General features: G+C 32.3%; 2 protein-coding genes across 3 annotated transcripts in view; one reads left to right on the forward strand and one right to left on the reverse strand.

Annotated features, from left to right (window-relative positions):
* The window catches only part of LOC148624062 (transmembrane protein 196-like), a 321,118-nt gene that overhangs the window by 294,949 nt on the left and 3,693 nt on the right, over nt 1-22,476 (forward strand). The window lies entirely within an intron of this gene.
* Nucleotides 5,484-22,356, reverse strand: LOC148624080 (acidic fibroblast growth factor intracellular-binding protein-like). 2 transcript variants are annotated; one of them, XM_088566557.1, is made up of 11 exons: nt 22,284-22,356; nt 19,526-19,637; nt 18,710-18,908; nt 17,685-17,811; nt 16,128-16,228; nt 12,367-12,500; nt 11,093-11,201; nt 8,718-8,787; nt 7,881-7,967; nt 6,982-7,079; nt 5,484-6,274 (listed from the first exon to the last, which is right to left on the reverse strand). In XM_088566557.1, exons 2-11 carry the CDS (start codon nt 19,605-19,607, stop codon nt 6,193-6,195), a joined length of 1,089 nt encoding a protein of 362 aa, XP_088422683.1. In that variant the 5' UTR covers nt 19,608-19,637; nt 22,284-22,356; the 3' UTR covers nt 5,484-6,192. The 2 variants fall into 2 exon arrangements, with proteins under 2 accessions (XP_088422683.1, XP_088422684.1); XM_088566558.1 differs by lacking the exon at nt 5,484-6,274 and adding an exon at nt 7,465-7,595 and having other exon boundaries at nt 22,284-22,348.

Here is a 22,476-nt window from a genome sequence, read left to right on the forward strand (position 1 = left end):
CGCCTTTAATGAATGAATTTAGCCGGTAGATGCTTGCAAGCTCCGTAATCACTCAGGAAGAAGCTTACTGAAGCACCGCCCATTTTATATACCTTGTATACTGAGGGGTGTGAAGGGGTGGGGTGTGATTATTTTGAAAAAAAAATCCCAATTTGAGCAAAACAAACTTTTTTACTCAGCAATAGTCAGAAAAAATATTACCCTTTACTTAACAATGTAGATTTCCAAAAAGGTTGCTGCTGAAAAAAGTAAATTAGAAAAAATCTAAGTCAACAAAAAATCCCAGCCCCCACCCCCTCATATAATATGGGGCGTGGAATTAGTAAACTTATCGTTTTAAAGGAGGTTTACACGATTCGATTTCAGGACCTCTACTGACCAAAATTCGTATTTTGGAACCTTCTGAATTATTTCAGGATCACACTAACTAAATGTTTAATTTCAACAGGTCCTAAAATATTTCAAGACTTCTACAAATCGATTTCAGGACCTCCATTACAATTTAAGGAGTTCCACAATTCGATATATTTATTTTAAATCCAATTGTGGATGTTCTGAAATCGAATCGTGAAGATAAATAATTACGGTCCTCCTTGAATAATGATAATTTGACTAACTCATAGCCTCTTATATCAACTTTAATAAATTGAACTATTACTATTTGTTGACGATATACTGAGGATCAGATCTATATCGACGTATAACAGCGTAAATTCATAGAAAAAAAAGAAATGACCATATTTTACAGCATAAAAACCCCAAAAATCTTAGAGATCGAAAAACAACATAGATGGCGCACAATGGTGTCATGAAATAAAGAATCTGGAAAATATTCATAAAATTCCCTTTAGAGGATTCAGAGCATTTGCCGATAAGAACAGAGGACTTATGAACGGACAAACAGGTGGACACCATGATCACTGTATGCCTTCTGCTTTTTTAGCAGGGTCCAGGGCATAATCTAGGATTCATTCAATAGGAGAAGTGACTTCTCCCTTCTAGGAAAGATAGGGAGAAGTGAGTCTGGAATGGGGAGAAATCATACTTCACTGCTAGAATATTTTATAGCATTGATATGAAGTTGTATCTCAAGGACATCTATTCTAATAAATAATAAACAAATAAGATATGTTTAATACTGTAATTCCATTTTCTGTACTTGCAAATGAATAAGTACATGTACAATAAGTAACTTTAATTGAATATAGTAAGTGATCAGATTGTCATTGAGAACTTGTTTTTTACCGGGGGTACAATAACATGCTTCAAAGAGCGCAGCTTGTTATCACCGAAGACAGTTGGAGCAAGCATGAACACACAATTCAATCTTGTTTATACAGCTTTGAATTTTGATTGTATTTAGAATTTGACCAGAATTAAAATGACACCTTTTGACCTTTAATTCCAATAGGTTCCAATCACAACCACTAAAAATCTAACCAATCAATCAATCAATCAATCAATCCAAACTTTCCTTATGGGATATTACACCTTGTTGTACAGTTTCATTCCAGTGGGATAAGTGACAAGCCTGAAATTCATTAAGCATGGTATCGAACCTTGATATTGTATATCAAATATCAAGTGGTAGTGATTTATAGTTTCTGAGAAAAATGCTAGGGGCACAACCATTTTAATCCAAGGGGGGGTGGCAAATTTTGAGGGATCAGAATATTTATTTTTCAAATTTTTGAGGGTCAGGAAATTTATTTCCACTCCAATGTATGATGTATCTGGACGAGGGTAAGAAATTTTATGTATTTTCTAGGAGATGTAGGACAGAATATTCATATTCATTTTCAACTGCTTCTGTGCCAGAATATTTATCAAAAAAAACTACAAGCCCACCACCCCAACCCCTCTGAATCAAATGCTCGTTCCCTAATGAAAATGTTCTTTAGGACAAACATATGGACTAACAGTGAACTGACAGGGATAAAATATGATTTTAAATCTTGTAACTAGAAAGAAAATAAAATATGAAATTATGTGTTGTAACAGCAAATATTGCACTTATACTATCCATATGAAGTTTTCAGATATACGGGGGTCGACTGGTAACAAAAAACCCCAAAAAAGAAAAAAAAAGAAAAAAAAAGGAAAATCCCGACCCCAAGTACTTGTGGTAAGAGATGGATCCATCTGGTGTAAAGTTCAGACGGAAGGAAAGACGGATACCACTATCACTATATACAACACCGACTTTTCAAGTGGGAGTATAACGAGGACATTGTTGGTCTGATTCAACAATGAAAAAAACATTGAAAATGAGTGTTAGTATAGTTATTGTTAACTGTTGAGTGTTAGTATAGTTATTGTTAACTGTTGAGTGTTAGAAGTTATTGTTAACTGTTAGTGTTAGAATAGTTATTGTTAACTGTTGAGTGTTAGAATAGTTATTGTTAACTGTTGAGTGTTAGTATAGTTATTGTTAACTGTTGAGTGTTAGAATAGTTATTGTTAACTGTTTACAACAATAGAAATGTTGCAATAGTTTCAAAACTTACAGTAGTCAACATTCAGTCAAAACACATTTCATCACTTGGCATACTAGTATTTCATCTATTTTACACAGATACAGAAAAAGCAACAGGCATTATAAGAGCTCTGCACCAAACAGTAAGAAATCATTTTAGAGAAAACTATAAATACGCTGAATTTTTGTTTCAACACCTGACTAATTGTTCTTTATACTGATTATATTATGACATACTACAGCTTATAGCGTCCAGACGTATGTTTGACATTTGTAATTTAGACTTGTTCACAAATCAAGGAGGAATCATCAGATATACAAAATATTTCCTTTTAAAGTTTTCTAAACAGGGAACACAGTAAAATGTACTTATCATTTATTTATAACATTCAAGTCAATTGCAGCAACATATCTGTCAAGTTAATGACAATATTAAAAAGAAATCTGAAATAAGATGTGTTGGTGTATAATTTGCTGATACATGTGTTGGTGTATAAATTGCTGAAATATGTGGTGTATAATTTGCTGATACATGTGTTGGTGTATTATTTGCTGATACATGTGGTGTATAATTTGCTGATACATGTGTTGGTGTATTATTTGCTGATACATGTGGTGTATAATTTGCTGATACATGTGGTGTATAATATGCTGATACATGTGATGTATAATTTGCTGATACATGTATTGGTGTATTATTTGCTGATACATGTGGTGTATAATTTGCTGATACATGTGGTGTATAATTTGCTGATACATGTGGTGTATAATATGCTGATACATGTGTTGGTGTATTATTTGCTGATACATGTGGTGTATAATTTGCTGATACATGTGTTGGTGTATTATTTGCTGATACATGTGGTGTATAATATGCTGATACATGTGATGTATAATTTGCTGATACATGTATTGGTGTATTATTTGCTGATACATGTGGTGTATAATTTGCTGATACATGTGGTGTATAATATGCTGATACATGTGATGTATAAATTGCTGATACATGTGTTGGTGTATTATTTGCTGATACATGTGGTGTATAATTTGCTGATACATGTGGTGTATAATATGCTGATACATGTGATGTATAATTTGCTGATACATGTGGTGTATAATATGCTGATACATGTGATGTATAATTTGCTGATACATGTATTGGTGTATTATTTGCTGATACATGTGGTGTATAATTTGCTGATACATGTGTTGGTGTATAATTTGCTGATATAATTTAAGATTCAATTGCAGCAACAACATATCTGTCAACTTATTGACAATATTAAAAAGAAATCTGAAATAAGATGTGTTGGTGTATAATTTGCTGATACATGTGTTGGTGTATTGTTTGCTGATACATGTGTTGGTGTATTATTTGCTGATACATGTGGTGTATAATTTGCTGATACATGTGTTTGTGTATAATTTGCTGATATAATTTAGGATTCAATTGCAGCAACAACATATCTGTCAACTTAATGACAACATTAAAAAGAAATATGAAATAAGATGTGTTGGTGTATAAATTGCTGATACATGTATTGGTGTATTATTTGCTGATACATGTGGTGTATAATTTGCTGATACATGTGTTGGTGTATTATTTGCTGATACATGTGGTGTATAATTTGCTGATACATGTATTGGTGTATTATTTGCTGATACATGTGGTGTATAATTTGCTGATACATGTGTTGGTGTATTATTTGCTGATACATGTGGTGTATAATTTGCTGATACATGTGTTGGTGTATAATTTGCTGATATAATTTAAGACTTGCAACACATTAATGTAACAGAAAATTAGTAATCAATGCTCAAAGAGGTGCAGATGTATACTATCAATCAGGCAGAACTTTGTACAAGTATAAATACAAACTGTGTTACTGTATATCTAGGCTTGACTTAATTTCAACCATTGAAATATTTAATGTAGACAATGATTCCAACAGTGTGAATATGACTAAAATAGACCCATAGATATCACTCTTAGAAGTAAACATTAATCAGAATCAGCAAAGATTGACATCTCTTTGTTGTCAGATTGGAAGAAGGCAACACATAGCACAGCACATTAATGTAAAAATTTGACCTTGTGACATTAGAAAAATTACCTGGAAAATCCATGTGGTTCTTAATTACTTTTATTGACTAATTCAAACAAAAGTGAAGCTGAAATCTAAGAATTACCAAAATATTACTGTGTAATTAAGAAATAAATCACAAAAACTCCATTTCATCACTGTTTTACCACAGGCTGGCCTTTCATGTAGCATTGTTTTACCTGAGCAATAGCCAGGGGTTAAATTACTACATAAATGGCCAGCCTGTGATAAAACAATGATAAAAGGGAGTTTCCATGATTTATTTTGATTCTAAGAGGACTAGTTTCTTCATATGTTTGAATACACACAGCCTAAGAACTGCACTAAATGTTGTTCATGTGTTCATCACTTCTTTTACCATGGTTGTGGTCTAAGGAGCTTTAAAGCCCATCATATTAGAATGACCATCAGATAATCAGACAATTACAGGAAAAACAATTCAAAGTTAGAAATAGATTGCACAGAGTTTTCTCAAGCTACAGTGTCACATGTTTGCACAAACATCCACATACATTAGGACTATAAATAACAATAATACTCCAAAGGAACACGGAAATACAAGGTTAAATTTATATACGATAGAAAACAAATACTTTTTTGTTTTAGAATGTCAAAAAATATAATGGACTGGTGCATTTTATTTAGTACAATCGATGTTAGTACCTAATATCTGTTTATGGCAGAATGCACTGCATTGAACATGTAATAGTAATTGATATCACTTGTACATGTACATGTAATTGCTGAACTCCGCTTACTGAAATTGTACCCTTAAATACATAAATTCACACTCATCATTTTGCTCTGAATGACCTCAGAATTGTCTCCAAATGGCCTTTTGAACTTGGAAAAACAATCTTAATTTACACTGTTTTATCATTAATTTTTTAGATAAAGAAGAGTTCAGTATGAAAACAATGGAAAATTATATTATTTTTTTGCAATGGCAATCACAAGTATAAATACTGGTATAACGAGAATAGTTATGGTGTATATGTCAGAGACAACAACCCACAGGGATGAAAAAGTCAGCACAAGTCCACCCATTGGTCTTCAACGACCAGGAAACCCTCATACCACAGGGTAGACCGCAGCTGGCTCCACAACATCATTATACACAAACGATGGTATGTCTATCTAGGAAGACATACAGGTACCGGTATATTGTATTGCTGTGCATTTAGATTTAAGTTGAAGTTCCTAAGAACTGTATTTGCAAAGCAAAGCAAAGTATTATAATAACAGGAAAATAATTGAAAAAAACACATACAAAAATATAATTGAAAAAGACAATCATTATACTGTACCTTGTATTAGGCAGACATGATTTTGGGAAGACAACAAAAAAGCAAAAGTTGGCAAAATCAAAAGTAAATATATGGTTAAAAAAAGAAAAATGGTCCTTGCCTAATGAACAAAAAGAAAGCTTAATTGTGCTTTCAATTGTACTGTCATTGCAAACATAATGTCAGATCCAACTCCCCAGTCATACTATATTTCATTTTAGAATTTTTACTCTTCTTAATATATTACATGTACTCAAATGCTTTTTGTAAAAATAAGTTAACTTTTTTAATGGCCGTCTGTACTCCACATTGCAATAAGTATGGGTCATGATGGAAAAAGTTCCATTAAACAGTTTCTGAGAGTGTTCATATATCTGTCCCACACTATCTGTAGTCTTGGTAGGGATCTAAAATGTAGAATCTTAAAATGTAATATTTGTAATGGCAACAATTGATGATGATATAAAAAGTGCACATGTATATATTCAAAAACATACAACTAAGGAAAATATTACAGTTAAAGCAACTTTGGTTGTTTGCTCCGCCCGACTCAAACCAGTACCTCTATGACATCTATGGCAACACTGCCTGCACTAAGTCCAGCACCCTAGACCACTTGACATATATATATGCTGAACTGCAGAGTTAGAAATAGTAGCCTGCCCGTCAGACCGAGACTGGCTATTTTTTTGGCAGGGCTGGCTAATTTTAGCAAAAATCTATATAGCCATATAGTAAATATATTGAAAAATTGTATTCAGGACTGGCTTATATTTGAGTGAGTTTCCTACCCTGCCTGAAGCCTTAAAATTTTCCTCATTCTCTCTTTTTTCATAAGTGTGAAAAGGTAATTTTAAGAAGTATCTCTTAATTTTTGTCACTGTAACTTTGCTTGAAGTTTCAATAATATTTGTTCAATATTTATGGAGTTACAGATTATGCAAAGTAAGTACCTCTAAGTGTTAAGACCAGAAGGATGAAGTCAAGCGGCTACTAGACCCACTGTCAATGTTGAAGATGCACATGTGGGTCAAAAAGTAACTAATGATACTTTCAATAAGCCAAACACAAGTCAACAGTTGATTTTGCTGAAAGTTCGAGATACATAGCTTACCTCATTAGATCCATATTTTTTGCAGTACTTTGATATGCAGTAAAAAAGGTCTGTAAATCCTCTCTACTCCACCGAGCAGACTGACATGGGTCTACAATCTAGAAAACAAGAAATATTTTGAATGCCATTGTGCAAAATGTAGAATGAATATCTTAAAATTTCGTATGTACCAAGTTACCAAAATATATTCCATTATTACGAAATCAAAATGTGTGCTTTTGCAAATTGTTGACCAAGTATGCTGTAGTTTCTCAGCACACTTTAGTTTATACTAAGAATGTTGAAAATAAGTCAAGAAATAAACCAGGAAATTCTGAGGATAAATGTATCTATATATCTAAACCATTATCTTTTGGAAAAAAACCAAACAAGCAATAGAATTATAAAATATTATTTATCTGAATTATACAATACATTCAAATACATCAAATATATGAAGTATACAATTTCTTGATACATCACAAAAGTATAAACATTTCTTACTGGGGTTAAAGCCTCCGCTCTGAAACATGAATACCTAAATAATGGTTCCATAGGAAGTGACATATCTCAGAAATAGCACATGCAGTTCGGATGTAATTGTCTGAACCTCTAACACAGATGCACATTGTGAGCTAAAACAAGTCAAACAAATTTCTTTCAGTCAATATATCAACAATACACCAAGCTACGGGTGCATTATCAACAGATTGACGTGCTATATGAGTACAAATAGCTACATCCCTTATTGGCCAAGCCATATAACAAAAAAAAATATCCAAATACAGCCATTATGGTCAACTCTATGACATAAAACTAACCTTTTTAATGAACTTAATTTTAATTTGGATTTTTGTTGGGCTTATCTTATGTCTAAACTTGCAGACAGCTAAAATATATTTTAACAGAGTTCAACTTACCTTGTCATACATATCTATAAAGATATCTCTCACTTCTCGACTATGATTCAATCCCATTGCAATATTTATGATAGATTTTGAAATATTCTACAAAATATATGAAAGTTCATAGTAAAATGGTAAATAAGCTAAACAATCAACTTTGAGAAAACCAATGACAATTATGTGCTTAATATTCATTTCAGACTATTTATCTTCATACTTCATAAAAGTGCATACATGTATATACAGGCCAATACATAAAACTTAGCATTAATAAGAAGTTGCACACTTCATTTTGCTAGGTAATCCCTAGTCATACAGAATGTTGATATTTGACAGCACCAAATATGCTTACAACTTATGCCCCATCTATATTAAGCAACATTCCACATTTGAAATCAATGGGAGCAGTGGCAGCTAAGACATTTGTAATGAAAATTTTCTCTATCATTCCATACAGTCCCACAGTACAGGAAGTTGATATCAGACAGCAACCAAAATCACTTACAACATATCCTCTGACTTTATAAAATGCTAAATTTGAAATTGATTCACCCATTCGGAGCCTAGATAATTGTGAAAAAAACCTAAAGGAATGGAAGGCATGACAGACAGATGGACAGACAAGCTGATTTCAATACACAAAATGTACCAACCATTTGTTAAAAGGGGGGTAAATTACAAATGTACAATATTCTTCTACTGGCAGTTCAATACTTCATTGATGAGCTATGTTTTCAAATGAAAGATTTAAGGTCTACTAGTACATGTATATAACCCATATATTTTTTTCCCTTCTATTTTTTCTTTTCTTTTTGTCATGAAAATCAGTATTTACTGTGAAATACGATATACCTTAAAGTTGTCTTCAAGATCTTGTAAAGCCCTCCGTGAAGTGTTGGATCTAATGGCATGTAAAACCAAGCTGGAAGTATCAAAATAAAGTATTATAAAAATGACATTTTTAGTAAAAAGCTCAATTAAAGCATACATTGTGCCCATCCAAAATGTTGTGTATAATGTCCAATAACAAATAAAAACTGGGAAAACAAACCAAAAACAAAAAGGAGATTCTTTCCATACAGAAAAACCATTGTATCAGAAAATGATACAAATTCATCGAAGCATTTTGAGTTACTGGTATCTAATGAACGAGTTATTTGGGGTTTGACACTAACTTCATTTGTTTTGTGGTCAACAGGACTACTTCTGAGGTAAAACAGGTAGTCTGCAGACAGAAATGACGATTCTGTTCTTAGGTTTTATGAAAAATAACACAAAATATATATAGCCCATAGGACTACCATGATCATTTTTCAGGCAGTCCTCTCCAAAGTTGGGGTGGCATGGACTATAGGACTACTGTTAGTGTCGATCCCTGTAATGACAGTAGTATACCATACACTGTTATGCATTTCCAAAAATCAGCATATATTATATTGTGTATCTAAATAAACTAATAAATATATTGCATTCCAAGCATTAAATACTTTAAAATATAATATCCTAACCTATTCCCTTAACTACCCTAAAGTGTTTGGTTTCTGCTTTCCACAAAAAGATAGAACTATGGTTAAAATCTGCACATCTTACTGTCAAAAATAGTCTTTCACTCATTAAAAATCTGTTATGCACCAGTTACAGATGAAAACTGTCACAATGATATTGAGTCTTGTCAATAAGTCAATGTGTTTAAATGCTATAATGCAGTCTCTCTGCTTCTCTTCCACACACCAAGACTCCATTATTCACTGAGCAAATCATTACATAGGTTGTCTTTAGTCTGATTATTAAGGCTAACAACAAGGGTGACTAGCATAAATTAGTAAAATAAAGTGTGAATGAAAGGTATTTGTTCTTTTAACTGTTTTTTTTTTTAGCTAAATGTGACCACAGATCAACTCCCGACATTCAACAAGTCAAAGGTCAAAGTAATGGTAACATTTTACTTATGTCATGAAACAGGTAGTCCTGAACTGTGAATTAAAAGCTTAAGGAATAAAAAAAAATTTTGGAAATGCAATATATCAAAGTAAGTTCATCAAAAGATTGATATATAAAAGTGAAATTAAGAATTTAAACTGTAACTATACTAATAATTTTAAACACGTCACTTCCTTATATATACAGCATATGTATTATATAATATCTTTGAAGTCTAATGCAGTAAGACCCTCTGAATCTCTGGAAATTAAATTGTACCTAGATTTTATAGAGAATTACATGACGTGCCGTATATTGTTTTTTTTTTTTTTTTTTTATCGTGAGTGTCTTATTTTTTGCAGTGTTTGTGTTAACATTAAAACACCGAAATTAGACACAGCAAAACTTCCTTCAAAACTTGGAATTTTTTATCTTTCAAAAAGGAATCCATTAGGAAATTGATGTTTTGATATAATATCCCCCTTCCCCTCAGCTATTTGTATTAAAAAAATTATCCTTCAAAAGGCAAATAACGGGTAAAATTGTTTACTTACATTATGATACCCTAATTAGATATCAATTTGACACATGAAAGAATTGCAATTATTAAATCCATCAGCTAGGGTACCGATTGTCAAAATTGATTGAAAGAAAGCATGTGGCATCAAAAATATCAATTCTTGAAGAACTTTAATTAAAAATCTTTCCTATCCAGGATACTGTCTAGAATTGGGTATATCAATGAGATATAAATATAGCATGTTTTTACTCCTCATTTCTTTATTCTGAATAAAATCAAATGTTCATCTTACTAATATATTTTAATGTCCCTTGCAATGCCTCAAAAGACACTGTTTATTTTACCCATGTCATGGTTCATTGTCAATGTACAGTTAGTTTCTATTCCTTGAAATTTTGAATTCATATTAGGATGTTTATGTATACAGTGATTTCTATGTATGTTTTGTTAAACACAATGAAAATTTAACTTGCTATATTTCTTTTCAATTCACAAAAAGAAGGCCTATGCCAAAACACAATTTCAAAATTGGCTATTTTAAATAAGTGGCAATAACCCTATACAAATGCTACTTCTCACAGGCTGTAATGCCATACAAATCGATAAAGTGTAATTATGTAGAGGTAAGATTTTCTTATTAAAGGATGAAGTGAACACTACCTCCATCCCCATAATTTTAAGAGAGTCTAGGGCATGTTCCCATCACACTAGGAACACAAGACTGTATATCATAACACCACATTACACAGTGGCTTTTGTGGACAGTAACACAGTAATTTATTCATACCTTCTATGCTCCTCAATACTCTCTTTATCAAGCAATAGTTTGAGCTCTCTGAGATCTTGAAGAAACGTTCGATCCAAATCTACATCCATATCTTCATGACTTTTACATTCTGGAAAAAAGACACATTGCAGTTATAAAATTCAGTTTTATGCCATATTTCCAAATCATAATTTAAGCCATGATCGATAAAGTGGTGTTGCTCTTCTACTTGTTATATTATTTACATCTCACCCTATCAGGCTTACTGTGATATTTTTGTCTGGAATTCAAAATGCTGTTATTCTATATATACCAGACCATACTCAATCATCCCAGGACCTGATTAGTGAAGATTAAATATGTAAATAAACACTAAGCAAGTTAAAAACTACAGTGTGGCTTGCAAATTTCCTAGAGTCATGTACTAATTATAGCATATACTGCTGAAAAAATGGCTAAATTCATCGTGCAAAAAACTGTAAAGATAAAATTAATCAAATCAAGTTTAACATGCTAAAGATGTAGGAAAACATATGTAAAATTTCTCCATATTATGAGATGCACCTCTTCAAAATGTATATAATCACTGTGCAAAGTTTCAATATTATTTGGTAAATACTTTTTAAGTTACAGATTACACAAAGTAGGTACCCCCTAAGCATAACAGATTGACGGACAGATGGAAATGAGCAGCTACAAGACTTGCTTTCAGTTGATGAAGAAGGTAAAAATGGGTCAAAAACAGAAATGGCAGAACAGTAGATGTCCGACAGGCCTGAAATCAGGTCCCATACCTTTCGCTGGATACCAAATATCAAAAGGCTGTGATTAGTAGTCGCTGAGAAAAGTGTTACAGTAATAATTTTCCTACCCACTTGCCACCAGACAAACATTCACCATTCTATAATCAGATTTTCACATGTGTAATTCAGGATGCAAAAAGACACTGATTAAACAATGTGTTTTTGATCTAAATACATCATATTTTTACTTCACTACAGTCCTTTCTGCAAACACATCTGTGTATTTTTGATAAAATTGTGCAATTATATCCCACTTGAATCAACCAAATCAAGAATGATAACTGTTGCGAAGTTCTATACAACATTGATCTCATAAGTGTAACAATTAAATGACAAACTATGACTATGTGGTCTGTAACTGTTTCTGAATCAGAGGTGAAAGTTATTTCTGTAGGTTTTTGACATGCATGAGTCACCTCCTCTCTGATACTTATTAAGTTTGCTTCTTAAATCATTGGTTATTGTTTCCTGATTGTTTCGACATGCCCTTACCTACAGCACTGTAAGACCAGTTGACAATCATCTGATTAGCACAATTAATGAAGGTTTGTAATGGATATTGGCTAAGCTTCTTCTTTCCTGTCTCAAATCTATTATTAGCTATAAATACTAATGCTGAATACTGTCTGTAATAAAGAACCATTGAAACTAAAAAATTAGGAAAAAGTAACTGAATCACCAAATATTTCGAATAACTACATGCTTTATAAAAATGCAAATATTTAAGGATTGCCTTTTGTGATTTAACAAATTTTGGGGCAGTTTACACCTCACAAACTGCAAAGCCATTTATGAATGAGCATAAATTGCCAAAGACTTGATTGTGAAAGCATAGTGGCCATAACATTAATATAAACTGTTTATCACAGAGATAAGTCTTGCCTGTTTGATATTGTCAATATAATGATGTGTTTGTTAAATATTATTTTTTGTGTTGCTTTCATATTTTGTATAACAATATAAAATTATAAAATTATCATTTTTGTGTTACCACTACAAAATGCACTAGGCTGTGGCGTATATGCATAAAATTGAATTTGTGATGCAATGATGAAAATGAATAAAATAAGGGGTTCATATAGAAATCAACTTATCATAAAACTTAACATTTAACTTTTAACATTGAATTTTATAAGTCCACAGACCATGACTGCATGGGTATGTGCGTAAAATAGCATGATTTTGTGATGCAACGATGGTAATGCATCTGTACACCAAATATCATTGACCTTGCATAACGAGGTTCATGTAGAAATAAACTTATCTGAAAACTTAACGTTAAACTTTAACATTGAATTTTCTAAGTCAACAGACCATGACTGCAGGCATGAATTTGTGATGCAATGATGGTAATGCATCTGTACACCAAATATCATTGACCTAATATAAGAGGTTTATGTCAAAATGATCTTATCAGAAAACTAATGTTTAGTATGTGGAAGCCGCTGTCGCAAAGAAAGCAAAACCTAAGTCTTGCCTTCCACTACTTTGTCACAGGCAAGACATAAAAGCTTAGTAGGGCACAACTTGTTTCAACTGCTTTGAATTTGAATTGTTATTACCAGTAAATGATTGACACATCATAAGCTTCTGACAAGAATGAAAATCATCTAAGAACTTTAAATTTGCAATTAAACAAAAGACAAGTCATTTGTAAAAAGTACACATAAAAAATATATACTGCTAACTCTATTTTTTTATCCTTATTCTTTTAATAATGGTATTTGTACTAAAGTTTTTGCAAATAAACCTAAAAAAATGCATGTTTTTGGCTCCTTTTTGGCCCTTAATTCCTTTATGGTTCAAGACACAATTATTTAAATCAATAAAAACTTATCCACCCATATTCAAATTGTTGTTCAGGAATCATAATGTCTACCAATGACAAGAAGACAACAACAATGCCATACCATTACATGACAATAAGTTTTTTTTTGCAATCCTATAAAACAATCATTACTACTCTATAAAAACCATTCCAGTCTTAACCAAAATCCAATGCTATATATGTAAATCATATTTATTAGTTTATATTAAAGGTGGACTGCAAACCAATCCAATCGTCTGAATATAGCTGAAATATTGCTGCTCGGACATTAAACCCCAACAAACAAACAAACAAACAAACAAACAAACCAATCCATATTAATGATGTGATAGTACCTAACTACAAATGAAGGTTATACAAAATGATCCTGAAAGTACCAACCAAGCAGTAGGTTTATTACACTTCAAATCTGACTACATTACTATATATAAACAACATATATCTGAGAGGATAACAAACCCTCTATCACCCTCTATGCTATGAGAGGGTAACAAACCCTCTATCACCCTCTATGCTATGAATTATTTATTTCATTACACTGAAGTTTCCATTGTCATAATTTTTTCAATTTAAGCCCTAACAATTAACAAGGAACAATCAGTTTTGCACTTTTTCTTTTCTTGATTAATATTGTTTATTTTCTTCCAAGTTTTCTTGTATATATATATTTCATCCAACTGTAACTGTTTTGACATGAAAGAATTAAAAACAAACATAATAAAAAAAACTTAAAAAAAAAAAACACAAAAATAACAACAAAATAAATACTAGTTAGAACATTTTCTTTTCCGGATCCAACTTCCTTCCCTTTATAATTTGACAATGCACTAAGAAATGTTTGGGTACAGATTCACAGTAGAATTAGCATCATAACTACAAAATATATACGTTTGCTGAATTTGATGTAATTATCTTATTGATACGGATCGACATTGCTCATATTGGTTACATCAAATGCAAAACTGACTAATAATGTACTGGTACCTTATATTTCCCTGAACCAGTTTAGCTCTTCAAGAAAAGGTAATAGGCAAAAAAAAACTATCACCATCTGAGACATGTGATAGAGCACAATCTCACCCTGGTGTTGAACCAATCAAAATACAGCAAATTGACATGAAGTATAATAAATAACTTGATTACATAAGACTCTATTTTACTGTTTTTCTATTAGCCAGAAGCAGTACACGTGGTATTCCATTTTCTAACATATTGATTAGCAAAAAGATGTTTCTGTGCAATCATATTGCACTCTTGAGCTAAATTTATGAATGAAAGTAAGTGGCATGAGCCATCATCGTCAATGAAATTGTAATAGCCAATCAAATCACTTCTAATAAATGAATCAAGCCAATAAATAAATATTGTATCGGAAGCTAATCGGAACTCAATTGTTGTTTGCAAAATGGCAGCGCCCAACATAGACGGTAACTCTGACAGCACTGGAGCTAATAAAATAAGATTTGCCGTTATAACTAATTCAGAAATCACAGAAATTATTAAGAAAAAGGATGCTGAAAACACTTGAAAATCAACAGAACAAGCAATGAGAGTTTTCACCAAATATTTACGTAAAAACGACATGTCAGTCAGTTTGAAGTTTATGGTTTTTTAAAAATCTGTAACACCTCTGGAATTAGACCCCATTCTATCTAAATTTTATGCTGAAGCCAGGACGGAATGTTGCATAAGAAGTCCTGTCTGCAAACTTTTTGCCATGGACTATGTCGTTACTTCTCAGATTATCGAGAAACTTACATTATGAAGGACAGTGACTTCAAAGAATCCATCCGTGAGGTGGCACTTTTACATGCAATATAAATTACTATTTTCATCATAAGAAACTGTTCAAACCGCAAAACTGATGTTTGTTGTTGATTTGTTGCTGATTTGATCTTGTTATAATTAAATTTGTTGAATTTAAAGGTATTCAATATTTACACAAAACAGTAAAACAGAGCCTTATGTAATAAAACAATTACTTCACTTGAACTTGATCAATATGAAGTTTTATGGAGCAGAGTACAATAATATAGAATGAGGCGAAGCCAAGTTCAATATTGTTGTACTCTGCTCCATAAAACCTCATATTGATCTCGTTCAAGTGCAGTAATTGTATAATAACAAGCAATCTGTAGTGTATGAATATCCAAATACATGTATTACAATCAACACTATTCTGATTTTCATCTTACAGTCTTTATTACTTTCTAAAACAAGCTTGATTTCTCAGAGATCCCAAAGAAAAGCTAACCAACCCCAATACATGTTACAAGTAGAAAAAAATTTTAATAAACCCTACATAACCTTTAAAATACAACAGTGGGTATTCATATTCACAGTTCCATGTTCTTCAAAATAAAACAGTAAAAGGAACTTGAACCCATATACTTGGAATTTCTTATCTTAGAAAGAATTACTTTACCTAGCTAGATGTGGTGACAAAAGGAAATTTGCTTGAATGTTATCAGTCAGTGATCCCATCATTTCTTCAACAGCTCTCAGCACCCGCTTTAAGTTGTCAAACTATAAAATGTTAAAATAATACTAAATGCTGAAGCACATCATTCATTCAGTTCATGATTAATGTAATAAGTTTTAGGTATAGAGAGGGTATTTTTTTTCAACATTAAAGTATGGAAACAACATTCAAACTTGATACAGCTCTTAACTTCAATTGTGTCTTATGTTTGAAAAATATTTTGACCAGAAGGAAAGCAGTCAAAGAACTTAAAAATTTGCAGTTAGACATAAGAAATTAGTAATTTAAAGTTAAAATTTCTGACCCCTTATTGGATCTTATTTCCTAAAAGATAAGGGACATAATCCTTTAAATCAATCATTTCCTTCCTTTGATGTATGAAGTCTAGTATTATGAATTCATTGAGCTTCATAGACTTTTACTAAAGTCATTGTCTAAAAACTCCTAAAATGTGCTGTTAGTCTCTTTTGACCCCAAATTCCTTCATGGATTCGTTCCTAAAATTAATCCAAGTCTGACTTTCTGAAACTAGAAAAAAGCCTGTAATTGGATTTTACCTGCCAAAATTCCTAAATATCTCAGGTTATAACCCCCAAAATCAATCCCAGTCAGAACTTTGTGGTATAAAACATTGTGGTATTCAAGTTATTCATTGAAATGCTTAATTTTTGCCTCTTAATTCAAAATTGGTTTTGGGCCAAAACCCTCAAAATCAATACCAACTTTCATTTTGTGGTATGGAAACATGTAATAAAATTGTATCAAAATTACCAATTAAAATTCATACTACAATGACTAGCATGAAAAAAATGTGTCTACAGACAATAACAACGATACAGATGATGATGATTGTGCCGTTCCATAATATCAGAGTAGATTATTTGTGGTTGAAATAAATACTTGATATTATGATATAGATAGCAGTGTTTTATCGAATGTTCCCAGTGTAATAAATTTTGATAATTCACACTGTGAAATAAATTTCGTAATTTCACACTTGCGCTTTCTCCCGCCAAAACGTCACAATTTTTATATCAATCCACCAATCACAGAATTTCAAATTCTTATTGAAAATACAGATAAATTATGAAGAAAATCTATATAATAAATAGGATAATCAATTGGTTATCGTGAATAACCAAAATATGATCGCTCATGCCAAGAACACTTGAGGATCTAATGCTCCGCACACTCATTAAATCTAGGCATTCTTCGGCACTCATGATAACATTTTGGCTCTTCACTCTTTCCAATTATTTATCCTATTATTCTTTGCACATGGTGTAAAATCAGAATTATTGCAATCTTTTTATCATTGTGCCTTGTATGTGATGGCAATAATTAAAACTCACATTTTGGATACTTTAATAATACTTAAAGGCACATTTTTTTCTCACAAAAATTATAACCAAAATTTGGTCATCAAAAACAAATTTGCAAAATTGTGTAATAATAATTGCACACAATAATTTTTTAAGTTATGTCAACTTTCTTTAATACCTGGCGTCTACATTTTTTCAAACTGGTCTTAGTTTTATCACTGACATCATCTAAGTCTTTTCTGTTTCTACCAGATAACTTTTTTCGAAGTATTTCTCTGAGTATACTTTCATCAAATTGATAATACCTGAAAAAAAAACCAAAAATATTTGTCATCACTATGGTCCTTAAGGTGGTCATTAATAACATATAAAAGAATCTTAGTTAGTCTCCTCACATGTTCTACAACCCCACATTCTCCCTTTACATTTACATAAAAGTTCAGGCAAATCAAACAAAATTTACATTCAAGTTCAAAGTATCATTTTTACATAGTATAAAAATTTCCTTTATATATGCAAGTCAACATAGTGTTTCTATATGCATATAGCATAAAATAGCATGAAATTCTTGTTCTATGGTTTTTCAAAAAGACACAGATAAACTGCTTCAACTGCATATTTACAAAATCTCTATTCCATCCTTAGTCTCCACTGTCAATTATTCAACACATAAGAATTTTTGTTAATTTTTTTCATGAATATGATTCAGTATTTTTTTTTGCCCATATTTTTAGTTCAAAAAAGCATACTAATAACTCCTAGAGAAGACATTTTCATTAAAGTTAATCTGATGATTCAGGAGCAGTTTGGTTAGTAAGATATTGTGATTTTCAACCCATTTTCAAAATTCCTTTTTCAAAAATTTTGGAACCACAGAATGTATTTCTACTGAACATTACTGCATACACATGTTGTTTTATTAAAAAATCATCTACTGGCATAACCATTATTGTGCTAACAAGAACTCATAAATCCCCTCTCCCCTCTTTTAAAATGCAAATACATCTAGCTTTCCTTAAGTGACTATTTTACAACAGGTGTACATGTTATGTACTTCCTTTGTGTGAAGTTTTATTGCAATCCATATAGAATTGCACTGACAAGAACAGAACAAACAGACAGATGGAAGAGTTCAATTCCATATCTTATTGGCAAAAAGATGGTCTCACTGAAGGATTGGTCAAATTTATACAAAACAAGTACTTTTCAATAAGAAGCCTCTGAGACTCTGAGTCTATCTGATGTATTTGTTGATCAGCCAGCTGGGTTGGGTTCTTCAACATTTTTTCTAAATGATTAAACAACCTGTAATGATCATGGACTTCACTGATAATGTCCTCAATTGTGACCCCTGCACTGTGCTGCAAATCATTTTTCTGCAACACATTGGCGGCATCAAGAACTGAAATGTAAATTATGTTCGTTTTTCAGATAAGCACAAAACAGCTTTATAATATAAGAAAATTTTAGACAACAAACAAATATAAAAAATAAAATCAAGAAAAATATTTGATATCAATTTTGGGGAAAAAAGATTATTATTTTATAGTATAGAAATTTAATCAACCTTTTTATTTTTACCCTTGGTTGTCATAAATTTCCCTATCTTGCACTTTCAGTGGAATTATTTAAGTATTTTTATAATTTCCAATTCCTTAACAGATATGGTACTTATAAATAGGCATACTGATTACACTTGTAATTGGTCTGTGTTTTTTCTTTTTTGACAAATCTGAGAAACGTTTGTTCCATCAATTATGTAATTTCTGTTCTTTGTTAAACATCACTGATACATCATCTGACTAACAACACAATTTGTAGGAAGTGTACACAGATGACATAATGCACAAATGATACAAGGGTCAACGTACGAATGGATCACTAAAATTAGTTTTAATATCAATAAGAAATAGTTGATACTTGTTTTTTCTATTATTTTTATGCAAATATTCAAAGTTTATCTTAACTGTAAAAATGCTAACTGCTCACAAAAACATTGTTATTTACTATACAGTGTACCTGATAACCCAGTGATCCAAAGATCATACAATTCAAAGTCTATGATAGTAAAATTCCCAACAAACACATCCAATGTCGCCATTCTTCAATCATATGTAGCCTTTAAATGTATCTGAAATCAGAAAAAATGGTATAATTGATTGATTGATGGTTGGAGTTTAACGCCCAAGCAGCAATATTTCAGCTATATTCAGGCAATGAACATAAAATGAACATGAAATGACGTTGAAATGAAATATGGGATGGGACATAAGGATAATGGGGTCGACAATTTTTTATTGCCACTAGAAATAGGGAGAGGTGGGTAGGGTCGGCAATTTAACCTCCTGTGGGGGAGCCCTATGGTTCCTAATACCACAGAAGGGTTCTTCAACGTGCAAGGAACGTGGCATCTTTCTCAACACGGTGCACCACTATGGTTTGCGGTCAGGTTTTCCGTACTTTGACCTGACAACCCCAGCATGAAACATGCCAGGGTTCCCCAATCAACCACCTGGGGCACACAACCCAGAGTGCCCTAGCCCCTGGCCAGGGTTTTGAGCACTATTTAGCCGCCTTTTATAGCAAGCTTAGCGCTGCTGTGGGCCTATTCTTTTGACACCTGTACCTGCATGGAACGAAAAAATGGTAAGAAGCTGTGCATTAATGCACAATGCTACATAGAAAATCACTCAAAATGCAAAAATTAGAGGACATGAAAACCATAAATACCATTATTTGAAATGTTTTATTTTCTTGAGCAAGTGAACATTAGATCATGATGCACAAATTCATAACAGTAACAGTCAGAAATCCAAATCCATGACCCTATCACTGTAAGCCAACTCTTTGCAAATAAGCAAAAGAAGAACTTATACAGATAAAAGAAATTAAACTATGAAAGGAAGACACCTCTACAAAAGGTTAACTGATATAAGAACTATATGTAGCTTCCTCTGTCAATATGAAACCTGGTTAGCACATGTATTACATGCTTATGATATAAAGGGCTGCACACATGTATTTGATGGGACACTGTCCCTGTGGGGTGTACTCAGAGGGTGTACTCAGAGGGAAACTTTGATTGCAGGAACTTTAGCTGCTTGTTATTTTGTTTGTAAGTGTCATATAAATCTGGATCTAGATAGATAGGCAATTTCAACATTTATGGTCAACATTGTTACATGTATACAAAGAATGAAAGACAATCAGAAAACAGCTCCAGACACTGAACCCTAGTCCGAATTTCCTCTGATCCTGCAACCCTCCTCTGTTTTATTTGTATGTCGGTAATGGAGTGAGACTAATCCCTTTTAAGATTCAGTTATTCCGAATTTCCTCTGACCCTGCAACCCTTCCCTTTTTTTATTTGAATATTGATACGTCAGGTGACCCGACACATCAATATCCAAATAGAAAAGAGGAGGGTTGCAGGGTCAGAGGAAATTCAGACTAAATGAATCCCAAAAGGGATTAGTCTCACTCTGTTCTAGCTACATGTAGACAATAGACAATTTTATTTGCACTAACACATTTACAGTAAATGGTTATGGCATGAACAAAAACAGTACAATGTAATATACATTACATGTAAACATTTATGACCATGGTGTGACAGTGGTGTAAATCTGATAAAAACAGATTAATCTATAGTTATAACTTTATATATTAATATAATTTCTGTTAAATTAAATTGATCATCGATTCCAACATTCATTCATTCATGAATTTGATAGTTATTTTTAGTAATTCTATGATGGTTGGGGGTTTTTAACGACCATGAATACCAATACAGGTCAATGTTAGTGGGTTAGTAGAACCAACTGGTGTTGGTGGCGGAGCCCAGCCTTCCGGATACCTGACCGAAGAACTGGGTCAGAGTATGTCCTACTAGTGGCTGGGCTGCTGTGTTGATGCTCTGGCCTACTCCCAGACCCCACGTGGGCCCAAGAGCATTTCTCCCCTTTAACTGTTTGGGAGTATGTCAACATGTGGAGTGTGTAATTCTATAGAGCTACTATTTAATTTATATGCTATGTCTCTTGGTGTGAGGGAGGTTTTGATGAAGAAATTAAATTATGGTTGTCCAATTTCATTCTGTATTGATTTCTTTGCAGTGTGTAGTGGGTGCACACCAAGATGAAATGATAATCATCCCCTATGTTCCCACTGTAACATGATTTACAAATGTATTTTTTTTTCTCTATATTTTTGTACCAACCCCTTTCTATTTCTAGTGCATGTGCACTCAAAAGAAATTTACTGATGATAGATCTTTCTATTTTAGATTTACACAGTCGGTTAAAGAGCTCATAAGAGCTTGTGTTGATTTGTTAAAATGTATATATGTGCCGACTCTAAATAAAGTTTACTTACTTACTTACACTTACTTACATAAATCAATGTATGGGGGTCTTATAGACTGAAGAATTTTACGGAAAAATAAGTTTTTCACTCATAGCTATTGAGCCTACTAAATTTTGATTAAATTGACTGTGTATTCTTTGTTCAATTCCTTTGATATAAAATTGAAGGGTATCAAGTTGTAAGTTAAGATGACAGACCCCTTAATTTATTTAGTATATTTTATACATGGGACATCCACAAACTGTTGTTCTTAACTTCTCTGAACATTTCGTGAACTAGTGTATCAGGGGAGTTTGGTTTAGGTCATGGTCAGACAGAAAATAATAGATCAATACCCATGCCATACTAGCGAGACTCGTGAAGCAGTGTGCACTCTACAGTTTTTATATGTTTAAATAAATAGTGAAAATACCTGTTGGGAATATCGTTAATCGAGCCATATCATAAATTTTTCTAACAAAAGGGAGATAATTGTATTTATGATTGGGGAGTTGATATTTTAGGTATCCCAAGCCCGGGCATAATATCCTCAACTTAAATTCAAGAGTTTTATTTTCGATTTTTTTTACAGATGTTTTCTCTTCCTTCATTTGAAAACTTTCACT

This window comes from Perna viridis, chromosome 2, assembly GCF_037379345.1.
Source record: "Perna viridis isolate PV_CMFRI_1.1 ecotype Kerala chromosome 2, ASM3737934v1, whole genome shotgun sequence".
In the NCBI taxonomy this organism is placed as follows: Eukaryota; Metazoa; Mollusca; class Bivalvia; order Mytilida; family Mytilidae; genus Perna; species Perna viridis.